The 26,599-nt window shown below is 56.1% G+C and overlaps 8 protein-coding genes across 8 annotated transcripts; 2 read left to right on the top strand and 6 right to left on the bottom strand.

The window, feature by feature from the left end:
* Positions 1-1,301: 1,301 nt before the first annotated feature.
* Positions 1,302-6,025, top strand: B0I36DRAFT_64110 (CNH domain-containing protein). The gene is made up of 5 exons (XM_046163141.1): positions 1,302-1,512; positions 1,723-4,215; positions 4,272-4,605; positions 4,668-5,515; positions 5,574-6,025. Exons 1-5 carry the CDS (start codon positions 1,510-1,512, stop codon positions 5,676-5,678), a joined length of 3,783 nt encoding a protein of 1,260 aa, XP_046016424.1. The 5' UTR covers positions 1,302-1,509; the 3' UTR covers positions 5,679-6,025.
* Positions 6,026-7,037: 1,012 nt separating this feature from the next.
* Positions 7,038-8,178, bottom strand: B0I36DRAFT_313728 (beta-lactamase-like protein). Its single transcript, XM_046152667.1, has one exon. The coding sequence runs from the start codon at positions 7,900-7,902 to the stop codon at positions 7,063-7,065; it is 840 nt and encodes a 279-aa protein (XP_046016423.1). The 5' UTR covers positions 7,903-8,178; the 3' UTR covers positions 7,038-7,062.
* A 1,269-nt stretch (positions 8,179-9,447) lies between these two features.
* B0I36DRAFT_64094 (uncharacterized protein) lies at positions 9,448-11,052 on the bottom strand. The gene has a single exon (XM_046163140.1). It carries the CDS (start codon positions 10,908-10,910, stop codon positions 9,528-9,530), a length of 1,383 nt encoding a protein of 460 aa, XP_046016422.1. The 5' UTR covers positions 10,911-11,052; the 3' UTR covers positions 9,448-9,527.
* Positions 11,053-11,194: 142 nt separating this feature from the next.
* Positions 11,195-12,602, bottom strand: B0I36DRAFT_371882 (Nse4 C-terminal-domain-containing protein; the record flags this gene model as incomplete). The annotated part of the gene is made up of 2 exons (XM_046160061.1): positions 11,195-11,385; positions 11,444-12,602. 2 exons carry the CDS (start codon positions 12,600-12,602, stop codon positions 11,195-11,197), a joined length of 1,350 nt encoding a protein of 449 aa, XP_046016421.1.
* A 457-nt stretch (positions 12,603-13,059) lies between these two features.
* Positions 13,060-16,414, top strand: B0I36DRAFT_313725 (phosphatidylinositol 3). Its single transcript, XM_046152666.1, is given in 6 exon segments — positions 13,060-13,319; positions 13,432-13,518; positions 13,584-13,685; positions 13,740-14,414; positions 14,453-16,094; positions 16,104-16,414. Coding segments are annotated over 6 exon segments (2,694 nt in total). The 5' UTR covers positions 13,060-13,260; the 3' UTR covers positions 16,233-16,414.
* Positions 16,415-16,617: 203 nt separating this feature from the next.
* Positions 16,618-18,151, bottom strand: B0I36DRAFT_345440 (FAS1 domain-containing protein; the record flags this gene model as incomplete). Its single annotated transcript, XM_046156357.1, has 2 exons — positions 16,618-17,298; positions 17,384-18,151. The coding sequence occupies 2 exons, from the start codon at positions 18,149-18,151 to the stop codon at positions 16,618-16,620; spliced, it is 1,449 nt and encodes a 482-aa protein (XP_046016419.1).
* Positions 18,152-18,985: 834 nt separating this feature from the next.
* Positions 18,986-21,969, bottom strand: B0I36DRAFT_313720 (uncharacterized protein). Its single transcript, XM_046152665.1, has 2 exons — positions 21,193-21,969; positions 18,986-20,942 (listed from the first exon to the last, which is right to left on the bottom strand). Exons 1-2 carry the CDS (start codon positions 21,640-21,642, stop codon positions 19,332-19,334), a joined length of 2,061 nt encoding a protein of 686 aa, XP_046016418.1. The 5' UTR covers positions 21,643-21,969; the 3' UTR covers positions 18,986-19,331.
* A 337-nt stretch (positions 21,970-22,306) lies between these two features.
* B0I36DRAFT_64051 (Pal1 cell morphology protein-domain-containing protein) lies at positions 22,307-24,063 on the bottom strand. Its single transcript, XM_046163139.1, has 3 exons — positions 23,773-24,063; positions 23,243-23,705; positions 22,307-23,184 (listed from the first exon to the last, which is right to left on the bottom strand). The coding sequence occupies exons 1-3, from the start codon at positions 23,818-23,820 to the stop codon at positions 22,379-22,381; spliced, it is 1,317 nt and encodes a 438-aa protein (XP_046016417.1). The 5' UTR covers positions 23,821-24,063; the 3' UTR covers positions 22,307-22,378.
* Between the last annotated feature and the right edge of the window lie 2,536 nt (positions 24,064-26,599).

Below are 26,599 nucleotides of genomic sequence, written 5' to 3'. Positions count from 1 at the left end.
GCCAGCCATGGAGCTCTGCTGGCAGCGCGGGTGGGCCGCGCGTGGTTTGAGGGCCGAGACAGTACAGGCACTGTGAGAAAGAACAGTGCACGGCCAGCTAAGAGACCGCTCCCACAGAGCTTGGGCAGTGCAATGCACCTGCGCAAGCGTCAAAGGCGACCGCTTCTGAGCTGCTGCGGACCGAGCCTCGTACAATTCTAGTGTTTGACTATCACGTCCCGCGTCGATTTTCAGTTACAGGCGTGGACTCTTTAGCCCCGTGCCCCGACGCTTTACTGGGCTGAAACCGCTGGGCATATGGAAGATCTGAAATGCCGAATGTCGCAACTCCATTCGATGGCAGCCATGGTTGCGCTTTATCAGGACCGATGCGCTCTCTCACAGATGGAAATGTCAAGGATATCGCAGCTTGATTGTGGCGTGCTGAGATGGTCCCAACCTTGGCTCGATCTCCGCAAAGCTCAGTCGTCAGAGGCATCTGTGTACTCTGCTTGGAACCGACGACAGCACAGTCAGTCTTGCAACTTGGACAGGCACAAGCATTCTCTGCCCCTACTAAGGACAGGGTTGGATGCTCAGTGATGTAAGCTGCGGGGGGCCGGTTCCTGTTTACGTAGCGCAAAGTACGTAGGACTGTAGTTTGCTCCCCACAGAACTTGCCGGGAGGCCATGTCAGCGCTACAATTGGTACTCATGCCGAAGCAAGTCTATCATAGGGGGGCCTCAAAAGGATGGGATAATTCCAAAAAAAAATCTACCGGCAGCGCGGATAGGTACCTGGTGTGCAGGCAAATCCACAGCCAAGAACTGAGACACTTGGTGAAAGGTGCGCATTTGCAACGCCCATCCGCTGGTGCCCTTCTGATTGGTCTGCATCTTGCCTCCCAGCCTGTCAACTGGAGACCACAAAGTCAGCACCGTGCTCCACGCCGCCCAGCGAGTCTCCCTCCCAATCCCGCCAGCCACGGCTGGGCTCCACAGTGCCAAACCCGCCCACCTATGATGTCCCGGTTTTGAGCCTGGCACGGCCGTTGTGATACGCCTGCTGGTGGCCTTCCACGTCAAGTCTTCCAATCTCCATATCAGCAGCATCTTCACTACCCAGCACCCATCGAGCCGGCGCAGCGCTGTCCCCAACGCCAGAAGCGACGCTCCCGACTGCTCGAGGCCTCTAGCAGGCCTCTCGCTCTCCCCCGATATACCTTTTGCGCTCGCTCGACTCCCACATCTCTCGCCCTGCGTCGCCGCCGGGACCTCCTATTACCCGCATCCCTCCTCGCCCGATCTCTACATAATCTCGAAGTAAAACTTGCTTGACCAACAGCTTCCCTGGTCTCACCCGAGTCGACGCCATTTGTCCGAGGTCGCCATCTTCCGCCGATACCGCGTGGGCGACGCTAACGTCAGACAGTCGAACCGTCCCCCGTCTGCTCTCACACGCAACCCATCGGTACCCTATCGTGAACGACCGCCCGATCCAGTCGGGGGTGCCCGTTCTGCCACAGTCAGATGGTGAGTTAATATTCGAAGCATTTGAGCTCACTTTCCTGTTGTCATAATGCCCTCGACCAGATATCTGCCTCAACGCCCGACAGACAGTATCGCGACAAACACGGCCGTCTCACCAGCTGGACCGCACCGCATCTCATCCTGGCCTTCAAGCTACCACTCAAGCACGCAACCTACGCCCAACAGCCTGCTAACTCGTTCATATCTCTCAAGACCAACACCAATATGGCGGATTACCAGCACGATCAGCGACGGTATGGACCGGGTCATGGCAACCAACGCGATGCTGTCTTCAACGACATCTTCGGTTCTGCGCCACCCCCGGGCCGCTCGACAACTATGACCTCCGCATCGACTGGCAATATGCCTCATCCTCATCACGGCGCTCAAGAAGGAAGGACAAATACCATGTCGTCAATGGCATCCAGTTCCGCCGGCTACCCTGATATGCAACGGAGGCCTCCTCCACGAATGCCCCCGCCTGGGCCACAGCGAGGCGGTTATGGCGATCCAATGGCTCAGCGCACACGCACGATGGACACAAGCATGACCAATGGGTATTATCAGAGTCAGCGGCATCCTTCTGGGGGTCATCCCCCACCGCATCCGGGACAGCACGCGCGCCAACCACCTCCTGGCCCAGAACGCCGGCCATATCCCGGTCCTCCTCCTCAAGGGCACCCACGGTATGAATCGAGAGATGGCGTTCCGGCTGGCTACCCGCCCCGTGGCCCTCCCCCTCCTCACCCACAGCAGCGTTTCCACCAGCAGCAGCCTGGGTCTGGTGCTGCACTTCGCGACGATCCATACCGATCACAATCTCTGGCCAGCATGCCCCGACAGCCCATATATCAACAACCGACGGGACAGTTCCAAGCTTCGCAACCCAACTTTCGGCAGGGTCCGGCGCCAGCACCTTCCTCTAGAACCACGGCTCAGGGCCGAGTCGTACCTGAGCGCCATGACGATCGATCCATGTCAATGACTGGGTATCCTCCCGACCGAGACCCGACCCATCACTCTTCGCACCAGACTATGAGCGGCCGAGTCATCCCCAACCGAGCACGTGCCCCCTCCACCGAAGGCCCTGGCACGAATGGCTATGCAGCTTACAATGGGCATGCTTCAACCCCAGGCAGTGCGACTAGGACGATGAGCATGGCTTCCTCGACCATGGGTTCGACGATTGTCGCTGGCGACCATAGCCGAACAATGTCCATGGCTAGTACCATCGCGCCATCCGATGCTGGCCGTCAGCAACTCGTCCATCGACCGTCGGTGGCCTCGCAAAGATCCGCAGAAGGAGATCGGCCACCTACAGCCAAGATTCGGGCACCCCTCGTAAACCCCGCGTTTCTGTCAAAGGTGGCAGAATGCTTTCAGCGCAAGATCATTACGGGTGAGAGGACTAAGAACGGACTGACATACAAGAATGCCTTCAGTGGTTCAGAGGCAGTCGACGTCCTGTCATACATCATCAGAACAACCGACCGAAACCTGGCTCTGTTATTGGGTCGTGCTCTCGATGCTCAGAAGTTCTTCCATGATGTGACGTACGAGCACAGACTGCGCGACTCGACCTCGGAGATGTATCAGTTCCGCGAGACTCTGATGGACGAACCGGAAGAGGGATCCTCGGTCAATGGCGTCTTCGTCCTTCTGTCGGAATGTTATTCTCCAACTTGTACGCGCGACCAGCTGTGTTACTCTATTGCCTGTCCCAGGCGTCTTGAGCAAGTGGCCAGGCTCAATCTCAAACCCCAGGTGGGCCTTAAGAAAGACCAGGACGCGGCACTCAACGACGATCTGGACCAAACGGATGAGCAGAAGCTCTGGATCAACTCCGTCCCCAAGGAAGTCGCAGACAGCATTGACGACAGAGAAAAGAAGAGGCAGGAAGTCATCTCTGAGATATGCTACACGGAAAGAGACTTCGTCAAGGATCTCGAGTACCTGCGCGACTTCTGGGTGCTCCCACTCCGGTCTCAAGGATCTCCGATTCCAGCCCAGCGACGAGAGCGTGTCGTCAGACAAATATTCAGCAACGCCATCGATCATCCTAGTGTTCACTCTGTCAGCTCCAGATTTGCTCGTGCTCTGACGGAGCGACAGCAGAAGCAGCATGTGGTCCGCAACATTGGAGATATTTTCCTGGAAATTGTCCCGCAGTTCGAGCCTTTCATCTTGTACGGCTCCAAGCAGTTGGAGGCGAAGTTCAGTTTTGAAAATGAACGCTCAGCGAACCCATACTTTGCCAAATTCGTCGAAGAAATCGAGAGGAGAAAGGAGTCACGCAAGCTGGAGCTGAACGGTTACCTGACGAAGCCTACCACAAGATTGGCCCGGTACCCATTGCTGCTTGAGAATGTACTAAAGTACACCGAGGACGGCAACCCTGACAAGGAGGACATTCCAAAGGTCCTCACGACAATTCGAGAACTGCTCACCAGGGTGAATGCAGAGTCCGGCAAGGCCGAGAACAGATTCAACTTGCGACGTCTTAACGAACAGCTGCGATTCCGCCCCGCAGATCGCGTGGATCTGAAGCTGACCGAAGAAGGGCGCGAGCTTGTGTTCAAGACAAACTTCAAGAAGACCATCACAGATCCAGCTGACATCACCGCATTCCTATTCGACCATGCCGTGCTGTTGGTGCGTATCAAACAGGTTGGCAAGGGCCAAGAAGAAGTCAAGGCATACCGACGAGTAAGTTCTCTCACACTGCTTTGTGAATGCGCCGATCGCCTGCTAAACAGTACCAGCCCATACCACTCGAACTTCTCTCTATCAGGGAGATGGCCGAAGTCATCCCGCAGCAGGGGATGAAGCGCAGCTCGTCGAGTTTGCCATCTTTCCGCAGCAAGGAATCGGACAAGAAAGTTCAGGAAGGATGGCCCATCACGTTCCGCCACCTTGGCCGGAACTTCTACGAGCAGGTTCTGTATGCCTCCAACCAGTCTGCGCGCAAAAAATGGCTCGAGTATATCGACACAGCCCAGCAGCGACTTCGTGCGAGAGCGGACTTCTTCAACGTCAATACCTTGTCATCTGGTTTCTTCCAGACCGGCAACTTTGTGAACGCAGTCACGCCTTTCGGTACGTCCATAATAGGATACATTACTCTTCATCAGGGGTTAAATAGCTAATTTCTACTTTAGATGGTGGACGGAAGCTCATCTACGGCACCGACAACGGCATCTATGTCTCTGTGCGCAAGAACAAAGATCAGCCACCAAAGCGCGTGATCGAGGCGCAGAATGTGACACAGGTTGATGTTCTGGAAGAGTATGGCCTTCTGTTGGTCCTCTCGAACAAGTCTCTGCTGTCGTACTCGCTATCTGCCCTCGACCCGAACGAGCCGACTTTGTCAAAACGTCCGAAGAAGATTCAGAGCCACTGCAACTTCTTCAAGACGGGTATCTGCCTTGGACGCCATTTGGTATGCTGCGTCAAGTCTAGTGCCCTGTCGACCACGATCAAGGTGTATGAGCCCAACGACTCGATGAGCAAAGGAAAGAAGCAGAAAGGATTCGGCAAGATGTTTAATGCAGGACAGGATGAACTTAAGGCGTTCAAAGAGTTCTACATACCTACTGAGTCTACTTCTGTGCACTTTTTGAAGAGCAAGCTGTGCGTGGCGTGTGCTCGGGGCTTCGAGGTTGTGTCTTTGGAGACACTGGAGACACAATCGCTGCTCGACCAGGCCGACACATCGCTCGACTTTGTGGCAAGGAAGGAAGGGGTCAAGCCAATCCATATTGAACGTCTCAACGGAGAGTTCCTCCTCAACTACACCGACTTCTCCTTCTTTGTCAACAGGAACGGCTGGAGGGCTCGGCCAGAATGGAGAATCGACTGGGAAGGTGTGCCGCAGTCGTTCGCGCTCTCATACCCATGGATCTTGGCTTTTGAGCCCAACTTCATCGAGCTCCGCAATATTGAGAGTGGTGCCGTGCACATTGTACCCCACAAGAACATCAGGATGCTGCATAGCAGCACCCACGAGGTAAGAGAGATGGTCTACCTGATCTGGCACGAGACCCAAGCGCTAACCGACATTTCAGATTTTGTTTGCATACGAGGATGAGAACGGTCAAGACGTCGTAGCAGCAATCGACTTCTGGAAGAACAACAGGAGATCCGAACTGCTCCTTCCTGAGAAAGCATAGTCTGCAGTGTGCTACTCAACGTCGGCGGCTATGCATCACGACCACTTCTCAGCGGTTTGCGCACAGTCATTTCCGCGAATAGTGCGTGTAGATCACGATGCAACAACTGAGGTCGCCAAGGTCTCCACTAGCGAGCTGGTGATCGAACGTGCCAGCCGGAGCTCTTCTACTGAGAAGCGCCGCGAAAGAGGTTGAACTGAATAGGCATGTTGTGGCATGTGGCAGGCCCGGGTTTTACCAGGCCTGTCTGCGGCTTGTGTTTCTATCGACCATTGTCATAGGCGCTTCGCAGGACATACGACATCTTTCGGTCTTTGACCGTACACCGGCTACGCCCTGCCACAAGACCCACGATATATGAGCCAGGCCACCCACTGGAGCACTATGTGACAGCGTGGTGACTGTTTGAGTCTATGGATAGTCGACACTGACGGTCGGTACCCTCAGAGCTTGACTCGAGCAATTCCCGCCCGAGCACAACTCCTCATAAGCCGATTCTGTCGGGCAGCGAGTGGCGAGAAGTCGTACAACAGATCGCCTTGGGGCACACCACATTCAAGCCAGAGCCGGCGAGAAGAGCTCAATTGCCAAGTGCAATTATTGACAAGCGGCGCCAACCCATGGAACTTTGCTGGGACGACCTACAGTGAAGTAGAGGCACAGAGGACCATCTGGAAGGGCGGTCTGCCAGGCATGGACACCGTCTCCCTATTTGATCTTGTGTTCTCTATTCTGATCTTCACGGCCCCTTATCTTTCTATTACATCCTCTTTCTTGAAACATCTTTTCTTTGACATTATTTCTCACCACAGAATAGCGCAAAGAACGATGACTTTCCAGTTCTTGTTTTTTTGATGGTTTCTGGCTTGTCACGTGGAGTAAGCGGTAGATTTGCAGGGATGGATGGGTTTGTCAAAGTTGAAAGATGAAAGATCAATATACAATTCCGAGCGACGATTCTGGCCGCGGCCGCGTTTTGTTTGCGCCTCTGTTGTTTTGTTGAGTTGTTGAAAAGCTGTTCTTTGTTTGTCTCCTTGTCCGTGCTCGCATGATTGGGTGTTTGCGCATACTTGAATCTGTCGTGCACGATATAACCACTCCGTGTGTCACGTCTCCTTGATAGCAGGGTCACCCCCTTTGGCGTGAGATGTTACACAGAAAGCAGGGTATCTCTTCTCTATTCATTGTTTCCCAACGTCCTAGCGTAGGAAGAAGGATTATCATTTACATACTAGAATGACCCGGCGGGGTCGTGTCTAACCTTTACCAAAAGGGCACGCATCCACTCTCAATAATCTCGAACAGCAACAACGATAATGACAAGAAAAATCATTGTGCCTCGTATAAAACACACAAAACGGGGCGTGGGGGGGGGGGGGGGCGCTTATTTGGAACCCTGGATATGCCACTGGAACACCTTGTTGAAGATCTCCTTGCCATTCTTCTCCATGGTCTCGCCGTGGCAGGGGATGACCGTGTCAAAGTCCCAGGCGTGTATCCTCCTGACGCTCTCGTTGTACTTTTGGCGGTTGCCGGCGGATAGGACGTACCACTGGAAGCGCTTGTTGCCCTTTGCCTCGCCCTGGGTGCTCTGGAAGCTCTGGAAGAAGCGGTTGAGCAGGCCGTGCACGACGCCGCCGTCCTGCCTCTGGGCGGCGGGGACGCGCGAGTACTGCTCCACGGCGGGGAGGTTGAAGAAGAGGTCGGCCTGGATGAGGACGCGGTCGGGCTTGTGGTGCAGGACGACCTCCTTGTTGGCGTGGGCGCCGACGTACTCGACGTCAAAGTCTGCGAGGAAGTCTTGGTCGAGCCCGCGGCCGTCGTGGTTCTCGTCGGTCAGGACGTGGTGGAAGTCTATCGGGGTGATCTTGTCGTCGTTGTGAACCTTTGCGCGCTTCTCGGGCAGGCCCTCCGGGCCGATGACCTTTGCGGCGGGGAACTCGCGCTTCCACTCGGAGAGGAAGATGTGGTGCTCAATGTCGCCGGCGACGAGGTAGTCGACGGTGCCGCCGAGCTCGGCGAGCTTGGCCTTGACGGAGTGGGTGAGGGCGACGGGGCTGAAGACGGCGAGGTTGCCGGTGGTCATGCGAATGATGGTGGCGCGGCCGCCGACGTGGACGACGCCGAAGCGGGAGAAGGGGACGGAGAGGGTGACAATATTTGGGGTGATGTTGCGGATGACCATGACCTCGTCAGGGTCGCTGGGGATGAGCTTGGAGGACATGGCGAGGCCTGTGGTGGTGTGCAGTAGCTGTCGTGGTGTGGTTGCTGGTTGTTTTATGGTAGATGCAGCAGCAAGTAGTGGTGACGACGTTGGTGTTGGCGATGCTGTTGGGCGTCTGGCGGAGGTGGACAGTGGCTGGCGGCGCTGGCACGACAGGGCAAGCCTGGAGGCAAGTGGTGATGATGTAGTTGTTGATGTTTTTGTTGGGAGGCAGGAGCGGGCAGAGGTGGCAGGAGCACGGCAAGTCAAAGCAGCGAGCAGGCCGGCTTTAACATCACCAGCGACACGCATTGTTCTGGTCCGGTCTGTTCTGTTCAGTCAGGTCTGGTCTGGGGGGGGCCGACCGGGCTCCGGTGTTTCGGGTCACTATCCCAGAATAGATGGGCGAACCTATTTCTGCTAGGTACCTAGGCTCGGTTTTTTAAAATGTCATGCCATGCCATGCCATGCCATGCCGGGGCCACATGTCGCAAGGCAAGGGAGAGGGCGGCCAAGATTGGAGGCGTTAGAAGCCACCCGCAGGTTGGTGATGGCTGACGGGCGGGCGTAGCTAGGGGGGCGCGGAATTCAGGCCGTCAAGAAGGCATCATCGTGGGCATCACATCGTGGCCGGGGCAGGACAGGGCGAGTAAACAGTTGCTGATCAACCACATGCAGCCAGGGTGCTGGTGGGTGGTGGTGGGGCCGCCGCGCTGATGCATCGAGTATTTGGAATGTCGTCAGTGCCGAGGTCTACGTGTCGCCTGACTTTGAGTTGACAAATTGTCTCAGCCGCAATGGGCATGTTATGTTGCCAGCAATAAGGCAGATTGCTGTTCTTTGGCCTCCCTCTATCTACCGAGTATTTCAAATTGTCCATTTCCCCTGATTGTTAATGCAGCAGCCCTTCCTTGAGATGGTGGATTTGTGTTTGACGGCCCACGCCCAGCATGACATCACCATCGCTCCACCACAAACAGCGCCGGCCCTGTCGCACAAGGAGATGACTACATACTTAGTGTATGTCCATGCTGCTCGGCCGAGAGCTGCTCCTTGCCTGGCCGTTTGACTTTGTGCTGCGGTGTCCCAACTGTAATTCCAAAACTACCCATTGGTCGTTGTTCCAGAATCACATGCGCATCGGCGGGTCCGAACGGCTCTGCAGCAAGCAGCACGTTTCCTATTTTCTTTAATTCTTCTTCCTTTTTTTCTGGCTGAGACCTGGACCCCTGATTCCAGGTGCGGAAGGGGCAGTGGATCCCCCACCGCACCTTTCCGTCCGTCGCTGGCCTCGGCCCTCAATCTACCAAACAGGAAATAAGTCTTCGTGGTGCGCCCCTCCGGAACCCTCACAGGCTTCACGGGCTTCACGGCCATCGCGAAGGCCGACCCGGCACTCCACTGGGCGACAGCATCTCCCACGCCGCCTCCGCGCTCGGCACCCGGAAACACCACTGCTGCTGCTGCTGCGCCTCGCCCGCAACATACAGCGCCCGGCTCACCCCGTTGGCCCCCCTCCACGCCCGGTACTGCCCTGTCTCGGCCACAACCGCCAGCGCCAGCGCGACCGCCAGCACGCACTGTACAACCCACATCCACCACGGCGAGGCCTGCCACGCGCCGCCCTGTCTCGCACCTTCTGGCCTCTAGCCATAGGCGGTCAACATGGTCGCGTGCAACCACTGCTCGTTGCGGTCTTCTGAGACATGGGCCCAGCCAATCCGGCATGGCGGCCGTGTCGCCGGCACACGCTCCGAGCGCTGCGACACTGACCCTTGCCGGCTGTCTGGCCAGCTCCACGCGGACGACGACGACAGCAGGCGACTCTCCTCTGTAAAGTCCCCGGCGTCGCTCAGCGCCGGGGGGGTCGAGCTTCGCGACCGTGTCGAGCAGGTGCTTCTCAGACTGGAATAACCTGATGGCCAATCTGGCATTGTGGTATCGGCTCCCCACCCTTCGCAGTGCGCGTAGTCCGAGAACTCCCAAGGTTGTCCAGTACTTTCTACATCAGGGGGTTTGTGACCATGTGCGCCCGGCAGTGCGGCGGCAGTAGACTCCAACTCCGACATAAGAGACTGCCCAGCGATGTGTCTCTTGATCCGTAGTCTTCTCCTGGATTCGGGTTTGTTGTTGTTGTTGTTATCAGTGGCAGGCGCAGGCTTACCCTCCGACTGAGATATCGTGGTGAACGGTGATACACTCGGTGTCCCAGTGGACCGATCAATAGACATGCGGCTTTGGAGGTCCAGGATCTGTCCATTCAGGCTGTCGATGCTCTCGTCTTTCGCCAGGAGCTGTTCCCGTACTGCGTCCAGTTCGTCCTGAACGCGCCGGCACAGCTCCGTCTCGGCACGGATCGCAGCCGACATCTGCTTCGCATCATGCTCGGCCTCTTCCATCCTGTCCGCCTGCTCCTTCAGCTCCCGGTCAATGCCCCGAAAGTCCTGCTCCGCTCTCCGCAGCTTCTCCTCCAGCTCGAGCACCCGAGACAGCGCCCTGTCCCGAGCGACGACGGCAGCCCCTTTCTCGTCCACGCACTCATCCCAGTTCTCCGTGAACTCTGCAATCTGCCTGCCGAGCTCCTGGTTGTCGCCACGCATGCTCGCGACCTTGCCGCGCAGGCCCTCCAGCTCGACTTGCTGCTCACGGAGCGCCCGGGCAGCGTGCTCCTCCGTCTCTCGCAGCAGGCTCTGGTAATATTCCCTTTGTCCATCTAGGACCCTGCAGCTCTCAGTCTTTTGTGTCTCCATCTCCTGCTGGTGGAGGCTGTCCCGCTGGTCGAGCAGGGCTTCCAGCTCGGTCATCAGCTGGTTGATGCAGATTTCGCGGCTGGCATCGCTTGTGCGAGCGTCCATCAGCTGTTTGAGAATTGTGGCGATGCTGCTGCTGCTGCTGCTACTGGACTTGCCGAGATAGCCCTTTTTGCTGGTGCCGTCTGCGTCCGAGTTGTCGGGCAATGTGTTCGCATCGGGAAGCTCGTCAGTCGTCTCTGATACCGACCCCGCTATGCTGAATTGCCGGCTCGTCATGCTTGATTTACGTATGATCTCGAAAGAAATGTTCGTGTGGAATGCTGTTTGTGGCTACAGGAATGACCTATGCTGCCGCATGAGAGATTTGTGGGTTCATCGTGAAACCAAAGGGTATCGCACTGTTTGACTATTTGTACCAACACATCGCACGGCTCAGGAAAGAATGAATGCCTGAATGGATGAATGAACAATCGCTGTGCCTCATAATATTCGCAGACCTCGGAAAATCAAGGGGTATCCCGTTTCGGCGCGCTTGCATGTTTGTCCCAAAAGCATGATGCCTAGCTATACCAGCCGCGCGCCCCTGGCCCCTGGTGGCTTTCTTCTTTTCGGTGAGGGATAAGGGACTCTTTGATGTCGAATGCCTCAATGATATCACGCCACATCTTCATGTCGATTGTGAGAACAGCTTGCTGCCTCTGCGCACCGTGTTTCGTGCCAACGCTCTGCTCCTCATCCTTCTCTACCGGCACTTCAATCATACCAGTTAGCAGGCGGCTTGTGCCTTCAGCGATCTCGAGATGACTTACACAAAGTCGGGAACTCATTGCTGTCAAAGTCGATGCGGACCTGGCCGTCGCGAATGAGGAAGCTGACATAAAACATGTTCTCCACGGTTTGACCAAAGGATCGTGGGTTCACCACAAACTTCAGCAGGTCAATCCCGCCAGTATCCCTAAGACCCCATTTCTCCATCATCTTCTGCGCCTCCTCGTCAGAGATGCCGTCATTCTCGACGGCGTCGCCAACTGCTTCCTGCGCCTCGGTCTGATGCTCCCTCAACCGTTGAAGAATTTTTGAACATATCGCCGTGAGATCATTCTTCTCTGATCGTTGAACATCTTCCACATTGAGGACTTCGGGTCTGGTCTCCCGGAGGTTGCTGGCCTTGAAGGGGGCGCTGCGCTTCACCACCTTGCGCACCTTCTTCTCCACGGAGAGAGGCCCCAGGAGGAAGCCAGGCACGGCAGGTCGTCGGATATGCGGCACGCATGCAAAGCGGCCTAGATGCTCCCAGTTTAAGGCGTCGCCTTCATCACCAATCTCGTCATCGTCGTCATCATCACCATCACCATGTCTCCGAGTGCCAGGCCGTCGTCTTTGCTGCTGTGTCGATGTGAGGCCGGGAGCGTCATCTTGCTCGATTCCGGCGCCGAGGCGCATATATGCTATACATTTTGATACGAACTCGTCGACATCGAGACCTTGGGCCACATTTCCCGAGGTAAGGCGGACGGTCTTGCGGTATGATGCATCCACAGTGCTCACAAGAAGTCTCGCATCGATGGCCGCCTCTGTCGTTTGTTTGATGCCCGCAGAGAGCTCGTTTGCCCTCTTGAGCGTTTCCAACAGGCCTGTCGAGTCTGGCTGGAGAAAAGTATCGCCGTTATCGTTGAGGTCTTTTAGAAGATCTCTCAGACCCTTCTGTACGTGGCGTCGCTCCTCGAGTGGCTGATCGGGGTCGTAATCGTCGCCATGCTGCTCGGGCTCTTCACCAGAGTCCTCTGGCTCCTGTGTTCGACGCCTTGACGGGGGATGTGAGGCTCCGTTTGTGGGTGCCCGTTTCCGCTTCGCGGCACTCTCTGGTTGTTTGCCCTTGTCGCGAACGGGCAGTGTGCTTTGGCGGTGACGTCGTCGTGAGGACGACCAGGAGTCCGTCGAGCCGGAATCGGAGTCCGACCCCGCCATGATAGGCAGAGTTGTGAGGCTGTCGTGACTCCGCTCAGAGTGTTGGTTGTTCTTCAGAGGTGCACTGTGTGCGGTGTCGCTTGTGCAGGCGGCCACAAAGGGATGGCTGGTCGTCCTCGCCTGTCGTCTGGAAATGTCCGGTTTGCTTGCGTTGACGGTGACGCCTTGGTGGGCTACGCACTTCGCAGGCCTTGACAAAGTATTGCCCCCAGAGAGACGCGTGTGAAGCTGGCTGCGACGCGTCGAGATGCCCTAAAGTTAATTGAATACGCCCCACCTGCCTTGCGGAGGGTGTTGAGAAGGAGCACCCCACATTGCCCTGCGACCAGTGATCTGGGGGCCCGCTCCAGGCTGCGTGATGTCCCAGACGCTGAGGCTTGTGACTTGTCCAGGCCACTTGTGACTTGCATGCCTCGCGCAAGGCGGGCTTCAAAAACCGTGGTGCTCACGTCAACCACAACGTTTGGTCAACCCTAGAGCTCGAAACACTGCACCCCTTCATCTCGGTCATAACCACAGTGGCCCGCCTCCTTATCCAGCACCAGCAAGAGAAGCATTCACTCATGACCAGGCCCTGCTGGCAGCAGTCGAAGCATAACCTGTGCACTCGATGAGCGTGCGGCAGTGAGCTCCGCCAAATCATGAGATAGCCATCATCATGGAGCCCTTCTCTTTTGGCAGCTCCAACACACTCGATCATCCTGTCAGCATTCGAATGTAAGCTTCAAGACTGGATCCGCTCCATCAGGAGCCCGTGTTCGCGGCTATGAGACCCAAATGCTGCGCCGATCCCGTTGTCGGCATGAGCTCACACGCAGTACGCCTCCAGCATCAACCTCGAGGGTGACGAGACCCCTTACTTGTTCTCTACCCTACTCGAAAGGCCGGAGCTCAGGCACATCGGCTCAAACCAGAGGCAGGTCTACCTCCCAACCAGCGGTTCTCGTGCTCTACCACTGACGATAATACTGCACCGAACAGCTCCAACTCGGATCTATACGTGACAGTCCAACTATGGGCCGGTTCTAAACCCCTGACAGTCCCAGTCCAGACCTCGTACAAGGCTTTCCGGAACGAGAGAAAGTTCGTATTCAAGCCCTCATGAATTCTATCGCAAAAATACTGACCTTCCCACAGCTGGAATGAGTGGCTGACGCTGCCCATCCCCTACAAGTCGCTACCACTGAACTCGTGCCTCGCCATCACTCTCTGGGATCTGTCTCCGACAGGCGGCAAGCATGCGCATGGCCATGCTGTGCCCTTCGGTGGGACGACGTTGCCACTGTTTGATAAGGAAAATCAGCTTCAGAAGGGGCGTCAGAAGTGTGTGATATATCGCCATGAACAGGCAGATGGCAACGACAACACGACAACTCCTTCTAGTATTCAGAAGCGAAGGCAGGACCCGAAGAAAGGTGATGCCCAGCCAGTCAACAAGGATGCCGAGGAGCTAGAGCGGATAGAGCGGCTACTCAAAAAACACGAGATGAACGAAATCCCTCGCGTGGAGTGGTTGGACCAGCTGGTATACAGGGGAGCTGAACGTCGCAGTATCAACGCCGCCAAGAACACTGTCAAATTACTTCAGCGTGAATCGGTGCGGCAGGCCGAGAACGAGAACGGACAAGATTCCTCTGATAATGGACCATTTCCTCCACGGCCCGGACCCTCCAAATTCACGCTCTATGTCGAGCTGCCTCGCTTCGACTTTCCGGTCGTCTTTGCAGACCACGAGTATCCACCCCTCCCGATATCATCCTTGCAACACCTTTCTGCATCGCAGTCCAATTTCCTAATGAAGCCTCCCCCGAGGTATCATTGGGCCCTGGGATTAAGGAAGCCGAAGAAAGTGGCTTTGGGAGCCGAGTCGTCCGCATATACGATCCAGAAGTGGGTGCTAGGGAAAATCCAGCGGAGAGTAAGCATCGACGCCTGGCCAGAAGCCAGCATCGCCACGGCATCCTGGACAAAGACCTCCGACCAAACGCCAAGGTCAGAGACGAGCTCAATCTGATAATGTCATATTCGCCGACGCACGTCTTGACCTCGGACGAGAGAGATTTGGTCTGGAAATTTCGTTACCATCTATCCAAGGACAAGAGAGCTTTAACCAAGTTCGTCAAGTCCGTCAACTGGCAGGACTCGGGCGAGTCCAAGCTGGCCGTTCAAGTTCTGGTCAAGTGGACCGAGATCGATGTCGACGATGCTCTAGAACTCCTCGGCCCAACATTTGACAACTCAACCGTTCGAGCCTATGCTGTAGATCGCTTAAAAAAGGCAGACGACCACGAACTGCTGCTGTATCTTCTACAGCTCGTGCAAGCGCTCAAGTTCGAACACATCTCTGCCGAGTCGGACCAGTCAACAGTGCAAGCCTCTTCGCTTGCCAGCTTTCTCATCTCTCGAGCGATCAACAACTTCGCCCTCGGCAACTACTTCTTCTGGTACCTCAACGTCGAGTACGGTGACAAGAGCGATGATGTCGATAACGAGCACATCCGCAGCATGTACGCCAAGGTCTCCTACGACTTTATGTTGGAGATGGAGAGGCAGCCTGGCGGCAAAGACAAACGCACGACATTGAAGAGACAAGCAGAGCTGATCACCGTGCTTTCAAAGATCTCGGCTGAGATCCGGTCATCGAATGAAACAGCTGCCCGGAAGGTTGAGAGGGTCAAAGCATTCTTGTCAGACCCAAAGAACGAACTGTCATTCATAGACCCGCCTATTCCTCTGCCTTTGGACCCAGATGTTCTGGTGACGGGCGTGGTCACGGACGAGACACGCGTCTTCAAGTCTTCTCTGTCGCCGATTATGGTGACATTCAAGACCGCGGCCGGCGGAAAGTATCCGATGCTGTTCAAGACTGGAGACGATCTTCGCCAGGATCAGCTCGTCATACAAATCATAACACTCATGGATCAGCTGCTGCAGAAGGAGAATTTGGACCTCAAGCTTTCGCCATACAAGATTCTTGCGACGAGTCCGACAGCCGGAGCAACTCAATTTGTTCCGTCACAGACCTTTGCTGCCATTGTCTCCAAATATCGCAACAACCCAGTTCTCGCATTCCTCAAACAGCATAACCCGGACGACCGTGCTTACCTTGGCCTCCGGAAAGAGACTCTCGACACATTCGTAAAGTCCTGCGCCGGATACTGTGTCATCACCTACATCTTGGGCGTTGGCGATCGGCATCTGGACAACCTGCTGCTTGCGCCCGATGGCCACTTCTTCCACGCAGACTTTGGCTTCATTCTGGGGCGGGACCCGAAACCATTTGCGCCCGTTGTCAAGCTGAGCAAGGAAATGGCCGATGCCATGGGTGGTGCCAACCCGCCAAGTGAGGCGTACATGCAGTTCAAGCAGTATTGTTTCCTCGCCTTTTCTGCCCTTCGCAAGTCTTCAAATCTCATTCTGAATTTGTTCAGCCTGATGGTGCACGCCAACATTCCCGACATCAAGTACGAGCCAGACAAGGCTGTTTCGAAAGTGCGCGAGCGGTTTCATCTTGATCTGAGCGAGGAGGATTCGATCAAGCATCTCGACCTCATCATGGAGAACAGTCTGAACGGCATCATGCCTGTCGTGATTGACCGCTTGCACGAAATTGTGCAGGCATGGAGATAGAGGAAGCGCTTTATAAAGCCCAATAAAGGCATTGTCGGTTTGTTCAAAGCTTGAAGTCGTGGGAGCCAGACCGTTGTACTGCGAAGACGATTAGGTACAAGACATTCACAGCACGGAAGGTTCATTCATACACGACGGCCCTCGCGCATCTGGCTGGCGTTAATGAACGTGTTGGGTCTGCATAGATATAGTACACGAATCCGAATATACAGCGATGAAAAACCCCATAAACAATAACAAAAAGGAAACGCAGGACCTGGAACACTCCAAACCTGCCCATGTATGCGCACAAACTAATATTTTCAACCCATTCTTACCGCAGTCTACATGTACGACACGCACGGACTCGTACTGTGTGGATGAAGACTCAGTGATATGGAAAGACTCACAGCTCACCGAACCAGTCGGCCTGCTCTCTGGTCTCATCATCCTCAACAACGTACGGACCAAGATACTCGACAAGGTCCTCAACTGAAATTTCGGTGTCGGCAGGGTAGAAGCCCTTCTGCTCATGAGGGGGGATGAGGACAGTCTGCAGCGCGTGGATCACGCCGTCCTTGGCCACGCCATCTTGCACAGCGACGCGGGTGAAGCCATTGATCTTGATCTCGATCAGGCCGTACCAGCGGGCAATGTCGATGCTGAGACGGCGGTCGCCCAGGAGCGTGGGGAGGTCGACGTGGAAGTGCCCGTTCTCCTGGCCGTCAACAGTCTTCTCATCCTTGTCGTGATGGTCGCGGCCGTAGTAGGCATCCGAGTAGAGGGTCTCATTGACGACGATGTGGTACTTGAGCAGCGCCTTGAGATACTTGAGGCCCTTTTCCGAATTGAAGAGGAACGCGTTGGCGGCCGGGCCGAGTCTGCGGAAGGCGGTGTTGGTCGGAGCAAAGATGGTGAGGCCGCTCGTCTCGTGCTTGTGCTCGTCGTGCTTGCCACGAAGACCCGTCTTCTCGGCGGCCAGGAGCAGGGTGGAAAACTCGCCAGGCAGAAGGGAGACAATCTTCTCCGCGGGAGGGGGAGGTACCAGGATGCTCTCGATGCCGTGGACGACACCGTTCTTGAAGAACTGATGTTCGGAGAGACTATGTGTTAGTTGTGCTTTTATAGACTAGGGCGGGGGGCGTCCTTTGGAGAACGGGTAGACAACATACCAGATTGGCAGCAATGATCTTGGAGTAGAAGTTGATGCGGAGACCAAACAGGCTCAAGTGCACGCGGAGCCGCTGGTGTCTGCCACCGAGAGCCTCCTCCTTGAGGAGAGTTGGGAAAGTGTGCCCGGCAAGAACGCGGCCGGCCGGGTAGAAGCCGGGGACGACGTGATACTCGAGGATCTTCTCGAGGAACTCCTTGGAGGGCTTCTTATGGTGCTCTGGGATCTTGTCAAAGGCCTTGTCAATGGGGGCAAACAGGGTGTAGTTGGCCTTTGTCGAGTTGAGCACCTTGACGATATCTGGGAAGTCGTCGACGAGCTTGGCAAATTTCTTTGTATAGTTGGAGGCCTGGATGGCCTCGTAGATGGTCAGGTTGGATGGACCGTGACCGTGGTGGCCTCGGTGGCCCCGGTGAGGGCGATGATGCGGACGACGGCCCGGATGGTCTGGCCTGCCGTGGCCGGGTCCTTCAATCTCATCATCATCACCATCATCATACTCATCGCTGCCGAAGAAGTCGAACTCGACCTCTAGGATGTAGTCGTGGAGCTTGCTGGCCTTGCGCTCCACGGCCTCGAGGCTGCCACTGAGGATGTCGCTGACCGAGTTGCGGATGTCGTCAGCACTGGGGATGGTATGCCACCAAGATGAGACGCTGTCTTCGACATGCTGGGTCTCTTCGATGACGAGCGAGTGGAGGGTGACATCGTCAGGGATGACAATGGCCGAGGCGGCCGCCGCCAGGGGCAGGATTGCCGAGTATCTCATTCTTGCTGCCGAGTATAAGGGGGCTGCTTTCTATGGTATCAGGCAGTATGGAGGAAATGACAAGATGCCTGCTTCTATCAGAACTCGCAGTCAAAGAGTTGTGTGGCTTTTTGTGTGGCGGTAGCTCAGTCCATGTATAAGCGGCGTGGTGGGAAATCGATGATGGCTGCACAGCGTAGCAGGGAGCGGGGGCGCAACTCGGCTACTGAGTGAGCTACAGTACAAGCCTTCAAGCCTTACGACTGCTGTGAGCTGCCTGCTGAGGCCAGTGATTGCGGCTGCCCAAGCGTGCAACAGCCTGTTACGCGGCCCGGTCTGTTCGGGACATGAGACGACAGACACGTCTGGGGAGCTGACGAATGGCAGCTCGGGGCCACGGCCAGGGCTGACGTCAACACCGCAACGATTGATTGCACCACAGCTTGGGCCGCACCTTCTCACCACGGACAGACAGACAGACAGACAGCAGGCACGCCATTTCTGTGCATGTTGATGCATTCGTCCATTGAGAGTCCATGACGGTCTTCTCTGTGCTCCTGCAGAAATGGTATTCGGCCAAAATATGTCCGCCAGATTACTGCTGTTCCTTGCAACAAGTGCTGTACGGAGGGTATGCAAACCACGAGGCACTCTTGGTCGGACATCGGACAGCCACAAACACCGACCTTGCGGATGCCTCCTGCCCGTTTCCCCGCACTTTGACCGTCAGAGCTCGGCGACTTTATTCGCCTAGTACTCAGCTGTCTGAGTGAGCAAAATCAAGGTTCATCCTTCGCTCGTCATGGGCAGCAAATATGGGACAATGGCTGTTGCCTAGATGCGCCACACTAGATCAGCTAGCAACATGCTAGCGGTCCAGGCATGGAAGCAGCAACAGGTCTTGATACCTTGTGCATCCATCTGCAGACGGCCACACTACCAGGAGCAAGCAAGCACCTTATTCGTCCAACGGGACACTCCCTTTTCTCTCAGAAAGCCACAATGCGAGATACGGACAGGGGGGGTGGGACGTATGCTGATATTCGCCCTTCCCGCTGACAAGCACTCGTGCTTCGTGCCGTTGGTACGGAATACGATTGCCAGAGCAAACGGTGGAATATGCTTTCTTCCGACTTGACAGTCCACGTCTCTGCAAGCTAGAGGTATGTAGACGCGTGCCTGTCTGACTGACGACCCATCTCTACACCCTCCGCCCACCAAACCCAGCAGCCAGTCGTATTGGCCCCTGGTCAACAAGCTCCTGATATCGTCTCGCACTGCCATCAAATGCATTCTCTATCAGGCCGCTCACACGGCTCACTTGCACTGCACCCCATCTCTGCTCCCTATTGACCCTCCTGGCTTTGCCACCTGGAGAATCTGTAGCCCAGACATCCAGCTCGTCCAGCAGGACCTCTACGGCCCAGCAATACTCCACTGCTCTCCCTCTTCGTGGCACAGCAGTGACTGCAACCTCCTCAGGCGTATCATGATCATGGCCCCGCCGAGTCGACGCAGAGACCATCCTCTCTGCATCTTCTCTCGTCCTTGGGAGCCGTGTGCATAGCAAGTGGACATCCAGGAACTGCGCAAACGTGAGTCCAAAGGTGGGCTTGTTTCGGCGGCTCAGCATGTTTCCTGCCCCTCCGTAAGGACGACCGGCACCAGCATCCCTGGCAGGAGTCACCACGCCAGCATCGCTGGTACTGGCGGCCGCAGCAGCCATGGGGGTTGGGTTGAAGATTGACCGCAGCGTCGGGTCGAGGGGCCTACTTGAGCGATTGTGCATGTTCTCGGATGCATTCATGGTAGTAGCGTCTGCATTAGTATTAGTGGCACTGGTTGATCGATTTGTATCGTTTGTGGCGGTCGTGTTGAGAAGCACGATCACACTCCCCGATGAGCACGCAAGGTATCTTAAGTGTGTCGAAAGCAGCTGCAGAGTGGTATGCGCTGCCGCCCGGTCCGTACCACTCTGGGTGAAGAGTGTCGAGAGTAATGTCGAGAAGTGTGTGACCAGTATCATGTCTGGCATGGAATTTCTCTGGTCGTCTTCGGAATCATGCTGCCCTTCTGATGCTCGATCGTCATCAACTGGAGGAGTTCCTGCCGCCCCTGTTGCCCCTGGTGCTTCATCTTGTTGTGACCCGGAAGACTCTGTCAAATGAGCCGGGGGCGAGGAGAGCGCTTCGTCGTCGTCCTCACTATCAGAAATTTCCGCGCGCATCGGAAGTGGCGGACGCAGCGGCGGGAGACTGGTCGCTGGCGAAGGGAGCCGCTGACTCGCAGGTGGTGAATGAGCAGTAGTCCTAGGTGCTTCTGCTGCTGCTGCTGCTCGATCTCCCCCTTTGCCCTGTGATGAGATTGGATCCGCATCTTCGTGCCTGTGCTCGTCGACTTCCATGCTCCCATTCTCTGGACGACCATTGTCTGGCGGACCACCCGACCGACAAGCTGCCTCGATCTCGTCCAGGACCTGCCAGAGCCCCACGATGTCGAACACGCGCGATATCGAGACGCGCCCCAGGCAAGCCCGGACCTGGGAGTTCACTTCCCTACTTACTTCAGGAGTGGCCACCCCATTGCTGCTGGCGCCTTCTTGGTCTTCGTCATCGTTGTTGGTACGCCGTTTCCTCAAGACTTGTGCTCGGATCGCCTTCTGCAAGGGTCCGAGGATCGCAGAAGCAGGGAGACTTGTAATGATGGCTGCTTTGGGTGCCACTGCCGAGTGACCAGACGAATCATGTGCGGTAGTAGATGAGGCCGGGGCTGCAGTGAAGACGAGATCCCGTGCAAGTGCTTGCAGTCCAACCTTGCGGACAAAGAAGAGTCCCATGTTAGCACATTCGTCTCTCGATTTGCGATCAAGACGGTATATATTACCAAACCTGCTTGACGCCAGGCTGGAGAAGAGAAAAACTGCCCATCAACACGCGAAACATCAAATACTCCTCCTACCAAGGAACAAAGATAGAATCCTGCCACTAACCAAGAGCAACAACCCCCAGGAAAGAGAGAGGGGAAGGGAGAAAAAAGAAAAAAAGAAAAAAAAGCTCACTTACCGCCATCCCAAACTCGACATCTTCAGAGCTGACCCCAAACACAGCTCCGCGCTCGAACCCGCCACCGAGGAGGACTTGATCGTCAATCTCGGTGCACCCAAGCCGCAACGGCGGCCGTTCAGCTCCTCGTCCTACCTCCTCCTCCCCCACCACTGCACCACCGCCTTTCTGCCCTCCCAGGTTGTAGTCATCGTCCCTTCTTCTTCTTCTTGTCGCCTGCCACCACAGGTCCGACCGACGCCCGTGCTCGAGCTCGTACAGCGTGGCGCCAGAGATGGGTTCCAGCTTGAACGGGATCTGCGTGAGCCGCCGCTCGGGTTCGATGACATTGTGGCTGTTTGGATCGAAGTCGTCGACGACGACGGCGACGCCATCGCCGCCGGCATGAAAATCCTCTATTTCGCCAGCATCGATGATGGCTTCGTCCTCGTCATCTCCGTCCGGCCTCATGATTGTGATCGCGGGGCCCAAGGCGCTGTAGGCGCTGTGGCTGTGGCTGCTGCCAACATCGCGTTTGTCTGTGGGGCGGGGAGGGGAGCGAAGCCTAGTGGCGCTGGAACGCAGGAAGAAATAATCACCATCTCGCTCACCATGATTTGGTGGCGCAAGTCACGATCGAGGAACGAGCTTACGTCTTTGCCAGTGATACTCGGGTGTGTTAAAACCCACGGCATTGTGCAGCTTGTACCGATGCAAGCGGCTTATGGGGGGTTGTTGTCGCAGATGCCCTGTTGCAGTGGGGGGCCGCCGCAAGACACCTCACAGCACAGTCGATTGCAGTGCACGAGACAATGCACAGCCATTCAAGGAATGCTCTTTTGTTCTGAGAAAAGGTCCAGCTAATCATCCTACTACGATTTATGTACGCCTACGCCGTTCGTTTAGTATAACCAGCCCACCCCAGTGCAACATCATCTTCGATGACTGCGCCCTGTGTGGCTCGGCTCTCTCGCATCTTATCGACTACTTGGTATCCTATTGCGCATCTTTAAAGGAAAAACGAAATCATGCTCATGGTCTAGCAGAGCTAGAGTTTTCGTAACGTCCACCTGCAACAGTCCTTCCATTTTGCCAAACTCATGTACTGCAAACCGCCGTTTATAACCACAGTCAATGGCTGATCTGTAGGCATTGTCTTAATGTCAAGCCTCAAGTTTGATGTCTCCCAATAGGCTCACTCGGCAGATCACGCAGCAGTGCCGGGCGCAGGTTCTGGCGCTCCGGGAGGGGGTCGGGGAGGCGCCTCGGGCCGCGTGCGGCGACCGCCCTTCAGACTTTTGACGCGAGAGAGGAAGCCGCCCTGCGACTTTGATGTTGGCTCGGGAGACGCAGGGCTCGCAGCGGCATCTGTTGTCACCCGCCGCTCCAGAATCGCTCCAGTAGCAGGTGGACTAGCCGGCGACCGCGGGTTTGAATCGGCCTGCTTCACCGAGATGCGTTCCTCTGCCTTATCAAATTCAGCTGCGAAAGGATTCCGCTCCCCAGTGCTCTCCCCGGACCGAGGTCCGTAGACGCCCTCTGGGTTAGTCAAACGCCCGGGAACCTGTGGGGCACGATTGATGTTGCGGATGCGATGAGCCAACGACTTCTTTCTCCCGAGGCCTTCTGCATTCTCTTGAACAGTTTCGGCTTGACGCCTTTGAATAGCGGTTCGGGTTGCTGGTGTGCCCTCCAGGAAAGTCGAGGTACCTAGGCCGAGCGACTCATCACCGTGGAGAGCGGAGCCTCGGGAAGTAGCATCGAAGAAGCCGGTTGCGGTCTTGTCGACACGAGGCTCGAGAGGCACAGACGCGCCAGTCGCATGGAGCGTGAAGGCCTCCTCATCGTGATTGCCCATGAAAGTCGCATGATCCGGTCGCTTGTTGAGAGGTCCAGACCCGCCGAGTTGCATGTTGGGTGAATCCTTCGCGAAAGCGTGCATAGGGGCTCGCCGGCTTCCTTGTCTGTTGCGATTGGGATTGCAGGCATCGAAAGGTCCGTCATGATGGAACACTGCCAGGTTCTGTTAGATGGTATGTCACAGTGGCAAATTCGTTCCAATTGCACTTACGCCCGGTACCATAAATACTGGTCGCGTCAAGCTGATCAATGAGATCAAGCTTCTTGCTGGGTTTTCCTTTGCTTTCTTTGCTCGCCTTTGCTTCACGATAACGTCTCTCTTTCTCCTTGCGGCGAGCATCGCGTGCTTTCTTTTCCTCCTCAGTCATAGGCCGCTCCTTGTCCGCAACGGAGGAGTCGCTGTTCCGACGAGGTCGGCTGCCCATGGGTCGACGCTGAGGCGAGTCGCCTGGCGCCTTGCCACCAGGACCCGGGGGTCGACGCGCCCTCATGGCCTCTTCTTGTGAACGAGTCGGACGATGCGTTGGCGGTCCTCCACGGCCTCGCGGAGGCATGTTCTCCCCACGCGGCCTCGGAGGCCCTGGCGGGCCAGGAGGACGCTTCATTGGCATTGGAGGCTTGCCACCTTCAGTGGGCGGGCTCTTAGGCTTGCTGTCATCGAGTGTGAGGTTGTCCTACATGGCCGCGGGTTAGTGCTTTGGCAGAGAGGTGGCGACACGTAGGATTTGGTGGGAGACGAACAAATATGTCCTCCGCAGTTGGCGATGCCCTGTCCTTTGGTGAGGTCATCTTGTCAGGCGAGTTGACTCTGTCGCTGGGTCCAGTGCTCGAAGGGAGATCCAGGAAGGGGTTCCTCGAAGTCGGTCGCGGGGGAGGGTCGTCAAATGGTGAGGATGGGGCAGGCGAGAGATTGCTGGGTGACACAGCGCGATTGCGGAAAGGGTTGTTGGAGCCGAGATTCAAAGTGAGGCCTGGATTGGGACGACCCTCGGATGGGTTGTCTGATCAGGATTTCTCGTCAGCGGTTTTGCTGGGAAAACAAGTCCTTGCTACCAGGTTTCAGAGTATGCAGCGACTGGTATGTGCGTGGGGGACGCGCTTTGCATGCAGTGTCGATGCCTTGGTATGCTGGGAATTGAATGGGGAGAATGGGCAACATGAAACACAGGATCCTCTAATTGACACCACCAATACGTGTAAAGTGGACCACGGATGCAGCGCTCCCATGTATCGCAGACGAATCTCTGCCCTCAAAAGGGGGAGATTCCAGCGCGATCATCTCGATCCAAGAGGCTTTGGAAACGCGCGCGTACCCACAAATCGCTGGTGGATGGCAGGATGCGGTGTCAAGGGATGAAGAGGTGCTGATTCGAGGAAGACCAGGGAGCAGATAAGGCAGGCGGGCAAGACAGTTGCACACCAGGCTATCATGCCAATCACGCCCATCTTGAGAGAGATTGCAATAGGAAGGACGGGCGGTATGACTTACCCAAACCCAACAGGTCTCCCGTTTGCGATGCCGCCATGATTGCTGGTGGTCACAAAGTGTGTCGGTGTGCCGGAGTGGTTGCTGGGCGTACGGCACTCGTCGCAAGGGCTTTCCGGCTACCTAGGTAGGCAGCACTGACAGTGACACAGGTCGGAAGCGAAATGGTCGTGTGCGCCAGTACTCGGGTGCCTCAGTGAGGAAGAGCGCTCTCACAAGGCGGCGAAGAGTGGATGACAAAAGTGGCCGCAATGGTCTGTAGGGGAAAAAGGGATTCGAATTCAAGGAAGGTGCCCGGCGGGGTGGCAGGTGACGGAGCTAAACAAAAGGGATGATTGATGGGCGGAGACAGCAAGCCGGAAGTCGGGATCGAGCTAAAAGTGGCAGGGTTCTGTCTGCCAGAAGAGGCGGGTGCTCGCTGTTGTGATCTCCAGAAGGCCCCCGTTTTCGCCCCTGACGCGCAGGCCAAGCAGCGCTGTAGCAAGTTGTCAGGGGTGAGAGTAATGACGTTGGGGCTTAAAGCAGGTCTAGCTTCTCTGGTGGGGCCAACACCCTGAGACAAGACCTCGGGACGTGGCGCGGAGGAGAATACGGGTTCTTGGAATACGATTCAACAACTTCTCAACGCCAGTCGGATTCGCAGTGATGTTGTGTAGGAATGCTGCCGCGTACAAATTGTGCTGGATCGGCTTTTCTAGGTTGGAGAATGCCTGTGACTGAGCTTGTATAGTATCGATGGTGTTGAGTCGCGACAAATGCTGGTTGGTGCGGCTCGTGTAAGGACATTCAGCCTGAGCTCCAGGCAGCGGCCGAACGGGTCTGACAGCCTCCAAGAAGGCGCGTGGGCTGGTTTGTGATACGACCCTGATTGAATCTGGATTCCCCTCTGGAGGCGGGAGGCTCGGTTGTCGACCACCCGGTGCAAGAAACTCTCGATTGTCGCTCGATGGATTCAGGGTGCAGAAGACTGTCCGTCTAGACGTAGATGGCTTGTGGCAAAATGAAGGAACAGCGGGCGAGGGACACCACCGTCTTACACTATCTAATGAAGGTTAGCAAGCATGACCACTGGACTGATGCTGGACGAGACTTGCCCCAGGTGTGTCGTGCGATCGGTGCCGTGCCAGTCACACCGGAAGGGCCGGCAGAATTATTCGTCGTTGGAGTGAAAGTGGTGATAAACTTGTTGGAGGATGGCGCGAATTGAGATCGTGCTGGGCCGCATGCTCGTCTGGGCCAAGAGAGCAAGTCGTCGCGGCGGAACTGTCGGAAACGCGGATGACTAGAAATTCTGGAGGTCCTGGTAGAACTGGGGGCCAGTGATGCTATGACTTTGGGCGTGGATGATGTATGCTTGTGGGAGGACCTTGTGCTGGTGCCTGTGGATCACCACGACCCAAGAGTTAGCGGCGTGTTCTCCTCCGTCTCTGAAGTACACGTGCCTCGGTACACGGTACGTCGCTTAGCCCAGGCGACTAACATGAGGCGAGATTCCTCCGGCTGGCACGATCCAGGCTCGAGCCTGTCGAGTAATCACGTTAGGCGCTTCGTTGATCAGAGTGTGGGCCTTGCCTGACCGAGCTTGGCAGTTTCTTGAAATCGCGGAAGGCACCATGGGGGCCTGGCCCCAGCCCTTGATTACTCACGATCCAGGGAGGATTTAGGTACCGCACCTGCCACACCCCAACATTTTGGGAGCAGTCTTGCTCGGCCCACCTGGGCAGTTCCAGGGCTCCAATTTGTACAGAGCTCAAGAGCTGGCTCGACTCTTGTGCCTCCCTAGGTCGGTCTCGCTCGAAAGATCAGCCAAGCAGGTTGCGGTTGTCGCCGCAGACCTGCGTTCCTCATGACCGCCGAGCAAACAAATGCAACCAAGCCCGAAGCAGGATCAAGAACCTGGGGTAGTGCTACATGGGACAGCTGCTTAGGGCAGCGTCCACAAATTAGAGCGATCGAGGCACCCAATTCCAACGAATTGGCTTCAGCTGTTCTTCCCAAGCCCGCCGCGGATAAGCCTTACATTCGAGGGCATCGTCCTAAGGATCTCCAACCTTGAACGAAATCAATCGGACAGCACGCCAG

This window comes from Microdochium trichocladiopsis (genome assembly GCF_020744255.1).
Source record: "Microdochium trichocladiopsis strain MPI-CAGE-CH-0230 chromosome Unknown B0I36scaffold_2, whole genome shotgun sequence".
NCBI lineage: Eukaryota > Fungi > Ascomycota > Sordariomycetes > Xylariales > Microdochiaceae > Microdochium > Microdochium trichocladiopsis.
Note: the sequence above shows the minus strand (reverse complement) of the source record. Positions and strands in the feature narration are given on the sequence as shown.